At 37.7% G+C, this 6,000-nt stretch overlaps 1 protein-coding gene across 1 annotated transcript in view; it reads right to left on the bottom strand.

Moving 5' to 3' along the window:
• Positions 1-6,000, bottom strand: part of LOC103607883 (NACHT, LRR and PYD domains-containing protein 9-like) — a 49,392-nt gene that overhangs the window by 25,785 nt on the left and 17,607 nt on the right. The window contains 3 exon segments of the mRNA XM_008592345.1: positions 2,206-2,367; positions 3,347-4,791; positions 4,793-4,911. Of these exon segments, the coding sequence (XP_008590567.1) occupies positions 2,206-2,367; positions 3,347-4,791; positions 4,793-4,911 (1,726 nt within the window).

The raw sequence follows: 6,000 nt of genomic DNA on the forward strand, positions 1-6,000 counted from the left end.
TTTTTTCCTTAACTATAATGAAAAAAGAGTTAAAGCAAACAAAACCGGATCTGTAGTAACTGGTTCAGGGGAATGATGATAATTTCTAGATGGCAGTAGAAATTGAGCAAAGTAGATTGATTCTTTGATTACCTGAGTATTGTAAACCAAGGAATCACAGATGGATTGGTATACTCCAAATACTCTTGCCTTCAACAATTCCCTAAAACCCAACTTAAATAAGTATTGAAGTTAAAGTTGAAGGAATGAGCCCAGGCTTCTGGTTCTTTATTCATCTCAGCAATTGCATCTTTTTTTTTCTTTTTATCTCATGTGCAGAAGAGAAGGGAAAACATTTCTCAATTCCAAGACATATGACTAGATACATTGCAGAGAAATAAACTCTCACATCTTGCACTAAAACTCATGTACTGGAAATGTGTTGTCATCAAGCCAGTCCCCTACTCTAAAGTATCTTCCATAAGGGGAGGAAAAAAGGAGTTCAATGAAGTCCACTTTTTACTACCCATGTGGAATCTTAAGAAATTCATTTCTGAGTTAATTCCTTATATAAAATGAAGAAACCACTTTCAGGATGCATTTACTCAACGGATATTTAACAAACTCCTGCAAAACTATTTTGCTAGATGCTGGGAAAATGAGGGTAAATAGGGATGCCATTTTTCTTTTCATTATGGCAGTTTAGTAAATATAAAAACACTGTTTTGCAAGATTATAAATAAACTCTCACATCTTGCACTAAAACTCATGTACTGGAAATGTGTTGTCATCAAGCCAGTCCCCTACTCTAAAGTATCTTCCATAAGGGGAGGAAAAAAGGAGTTCAATGAAGTCCACTTTTTACTACCCATGTGGAATCTTAAGAAATTCATTTCTGAGTTAATTCCTTATATAAAATGAAGAAACCACTTTCAGGATGCATTTACTCAACGGATATTTAACGAACTCCTGCAAAACTATTTTGCTAGATGCTGGGAAAATGAGGGTAAATAGGGATGCCATTTTTCTTTTCATTATGGCAGTTTAGTCAATATAAAAACACTGTTTTGCAAGATTATTTCTAGGTTTGGTGACTTGCTGAGAGATCTCATAAGACTTGGCATACAGTTGCACTGTTTTTATTGCAGTGAAAGGATACCAAGCAAAGTCAGTCAAGAGAAAAGGTACATGGGAAAAATCCAGAGGAAACCAAGCACAAGCTTCCAAGAGTCCTCTTCCTGTGGCGTCACCAAATCACTATTCCTCCAGCAACAAATTGTGACAACACATATGAAATGTCCACCGGGGAAGCTCATTAGAGATTCAGTGTATAAGGTTTTAATTGCGGGCTGGTCACATTGGTATATGCTAGGCAAAGGGTACCTAAATCCAAAACTTGCAGAAGAAAACCAAGTATCCAGCATAAATCACTTTGTACAGTTTAGAAAAAGTGAACTACTTTTATCAGGATGGTGGGAATTCTTCCGAAATTCAAGTTCACTAGTCAAGGGCTAACAATCAAGCAGCTTTTTCTAGGGATAGCAGTTTTAAGCCTATAGTAGGAGCAGCCAACTCTTTTCTGCACAAATATGTTGGTCAATAATTAAACCTGTATAATTGTTACCAAGAAGAAAAAGTCTAAGGAGTTTGGGGAACACAGAAAGTCTTCAATGAAGAAATGACTTTTAAGCTGAGGGAAGACTTGAATTTAACCTGAAAGTGATAGGCTGGTGTGAGTAAGAACAGCATGGCTCACGCAAATCAAGATTGTCAAAATATCAGGGGACTTTATGCTTTGCTATGCTGCTAGTACATTATTTGTATAAAGGTGACAAAATTGTTATGAGAATGAAAACAAATGAAGGAAATGACACACATAAATCAAACAGCTCTGTGCTAAAGAAATGTTTTATAAATGCTACCTATTTGCTATGATTTTTATTATTTTTCTTTTACAAATTTAAAGCTATTTTCCTATCTGTCTTAAGTACTCTTCCTCCCTTACCTGGGAAACATCTATTTTTGACCCATCAACATCCAAGAAAATGTCTCCTTATACTAGGACTGCTCTCCCTTTTCAGTTTTCCAACGAGATTTTATGTATCACTTTACTTAACACGCTGGATTGCAGCTCTGCATTTATGCATTGGTCTTATCCAAAAAGGCCAGAATAGAAAGAAGGAAACTCTGCTATTTACTTAAAAGGCAGGTTAACAGCAAACTTACGCGAGTCTTTGAGGCTTACAGATGGGCTGAGCCAGTGCTTTACAAAGAACTGCCATGGAGGCATCATCGAGGCTAGAGTGGTGCAAATCTAAAATCTGGATGTTCCTGTTCATGCTGAACACTGAGCAAAGTTCCCGCCAATAGAAGAGCTTCTCATTATGACTACGGAAGGACAAAGACTGTGACTCTCCAATGGTTAAAGTCAACATTCGACATTCTCAAAAAAGGCCAAACACCATTCCCAAAGCCCCTCAAAGCTTGCAGACATCCAGGCCTTAACAGGAAAAAGTTTAGCTAGGTCAACTGAGTCACCATAGCATAGTGGTTAAGAAAGTGGACTCTGCAGTGAGAGTAATTGGGATCAAATTCAGGTTAAAATACTTATTAGCTATGTGATCCTGAACAAGCTATTTAACCTTACTCTGTCTGAATTTACTCTTCTTTTAAGTGAAAATACTTTATTTTCATATCAGTGAGAGTAATTGGGATCAAATTCAGGTTAAAATACTTATTAGCTATGTGATCCTGAACATGCTATTTAACCTTACTCTGTCTGAATTTACTCTTCTTTTAAGTGAGAATACTTTATTTTCATAAAAGCAAGGTTGATATTTGATTACCCCTCAGAGAACAGGAAGCTGTATCCAAATTGTTATTGTGAAAGTTGGTATGTATTTGAGAGGTATAGTATGAGATGGTAAACTGAACCTGATGAAACATACAGGGCAAAATCAGAAAAGGGCAAAGGTACATGGGCAAAATCTGGAGAAAACCAGGTACAAGCTTCCTAGAGTCCCCTCCCAGTGGAGTTACCAGTACATGCTAAACATGCTATGGAGAGAAGAAAAAGCACAGTCATGACAATAAGAACTGTTTGCTTTCCAACCTCATATTGGCTCTTTATTATAAAGTAGATAAAAATTATATTCCTTTTTATACAGATAAAAAATTAAGTTGCTGCTCATCGTCACACAACTAGCAAATGATAATGCCAGGGCTCAAAATGAAGCCTCTGTGGCTACAGCATCTATGCTTTTAAGCACAAAAGCATGAAATACCATGAAATACCCATTGGGCACTGGAGCAAACTACAAGAACAGTGTGTGTAAGGGGGCAGGGGAAGATTAATAGATAAACTCACTCTGACACGGATCCAGAGTCATCTGGAAAGACGTTCTTTATACACAGGTGAAGGATCTTCAAATTTTGGCAGTGCTTTGCACAGAATGAAGATATTATCAATGCTTCCTTATTACGAATACAAATGGAAACTTCCTCAAATACATCCATCACTTGCGTTACATATTCTTGATCCTGGACTTCAAATAAAGCATTGAACAATTCCTGGAAACACACTATTATTTTATTGGGTTCACGTCGAACTAATTTTTTAAGGCATTGTATTATTTCCTGCTTTATATTTTTTGAAAGTAGAAAACCAAAGGATGCCTCTAGCATGTTGATTGTTCCTTCAGTTGAAATTCCAAACAGAAATATTCCCATCTCGCTCAAGTGGGCTTTGGCTTGAACCACCATTGCTGTCACAAGCTGGGTTACACCTCCAATGGCTGGATTAGTGTTGTCTCTGGGTTGTTTGAACAAATAGAACATAGCACCGCAAAACTTTTGGACACATGGATGGATGAAGGTAAAGCAGTCACCCCTCCTTTGAAGAAGTCTCATGCCCACCCACATAAAGACGTCAATTTCAGCTACCTCATTTCTCCTGAGGTCCCCATGGCAAAATACAAACGTCTGAGTCCATATTCCTTCCGCAGCCAAAGCACACAGGCTTTTCAGTTGTTTTCTGTTCTGCTCAGGTGAAAGATTCTCACTTCCTGCTTTGAATACACTTATTAAAAAGTATACATACAAAGAGCTGGAAGTTTCAGAGGCGATTTCAAGGTTTTCTCCCTTCCCTAGCTGCCACTTTATACAAGTACAGACCAACCAGCATAAAAGGGGATATTGGCACAAGACAAACAGTGGTGTATTGTCTCTCACGTAACTGAAGGCTTTCAAGGCATTTTTTTTGTCACGGAAGAAGTGGGAGAAATACAACTTCCTTTCATGTTCAGAGAATCCTGAGAGAGTTACATGTTTTGAATGTTGCAACAAGAAATCATTGTTTTCCATAGCTATTACTCCTAATGCAATAAGCAGCGACGACTCTGGAAGCATTGTTTTCTGCAGCAAACTGCTCAGGATAATTTGTGTGGGCTGCCTTTGCCTCCAGTCATTGCACAAGTTAGCATTAAGATTCAAGTCAAATTTCAGTTCGTCAAAACCATCCATGATGAATAGGATTCTCTCGGGCTGAGAAAAAATATCTTTAATTGTCTCTGAAGATTCAGGCCAGTCCCTGGAGATGAGTTCCACTAAGCTTGTCTCTGTAATGCAGTTCATTTCATAGACATTGAAGAAAAACACAAATGTGAACCTGTCCTTCCAGAAGTTTCCCTCTGCCCATTCCAACATCACTTTTCTTAAAAGGGTTGTTTTTCCAATTCCTGCAGGACCTTTCAAAACCACAGTGAGAGGTCTAGCCTCCTCAGCAGTATATGCGTCCTTCAATTCTTTATACTCATCCTTTGTGGTTTCTTGTGGTTTCTCTGTAGAAATCCTCAGGGACTTGAAGACAGGTTTCCTTTTCCCATATGACTTGGAATTTTTTCTTCATGTGCTCTCTGTATGGGTTCATCTTATCTGAATTAATGAGAATAAAATAGAAGACAGTTAAAAACACATTCTTTCATAGTCCACAGACCGACTCCCACAGATTTACTTGCACACAAAGAGTGATATTTGTCTCTGGATAACAAGGCTGATTAACTTAGTTTTGTTAGGACCATAATCTATCTGAAATTATATCCTTGGAACGACATGACTGAAACTGGAAGCTTACATCAGCCTCAAAGGCTACTGCAAAGCATGGATATTTTAGAATTACATTCCAAACTGGAACAGGGGGTGGTGCCTCCCCAGCAGAGATGGTGCCTCCCCAGTAGAGAATTCACATTCACTTTTATTTAACAAGGGTTGCCAGAAGTTAGGGCTGAGAATGTTGCTATCGATTCTGTATATTTTATTTCCTCAATTAAGAGTTATTCTATCCCGACTTTACAAAAAAGTGTTGATAGAGCTTATGTAACTTGACTAATTTGGACTGAGGAATAAATATTAAGGTCAAGTGTATATCCAATATCTGTCTGACCTGAAAACATAAGGTCTAGGTTATTTATATTACACCATGCTAACTGTACTTAATTTCAGCAAAGTACGCCTGAACCACTACTATTTCAACTTGTCTTTAGTGCATCCCTTCTATATTTAAAGCAATAAGTTAGGGGAGGTAAAAACAAAACAAAACACAATTATAGATAAGGACCACACCTTGCACTGAAGAAATATGTACCACAGTAGGTGAGCTAAGACAGATTTGTAGGTAACTAAGACACAGGGCATACTATAACAAGAACCCAAAGACACCTCCCAGAAAGAATCCCTAAATCACTCAAATGAAGTATTCCATAAGGACTCCTGATGGAAAAAGGCATTTCATGTGGTCTTCAACCAAGTTGGAATTAGGGAAACTTTAGATGAAGAATTAAATTTTAAGGAGCTGAGGCTCAATTCCTCGATTTCTTTAATAGCCTATTTCTAGTTATTCCATTTGAAGATTATTAGAGATCTTTCCAAAATGCAGGTTTAGTGATGCCAACAGCTTAGTTGCCAACAATGAAACCCCAATACTTACCTTCCTTCTCAGCACAGAACTAAAAGGTCTTCAAAATA

The sequence above is a fragment of the Galeopterus variegatus genome, unplaced genomic scaffold (assembly GCF_000696425.1).
Source record: "Galeopterus variegatus unplaced genomic scaffold, G_variegatus-3.0.2 Scaffold7804, whole genome shotgun sequence".
In the NCBI taxonomy this organism is placed as follows: Eukaryota; Metazoa; Chordata; class Mammalia; order Dermoptera; family Cynocephalidae; genus Galeopterus; species Galeopterus variegatus.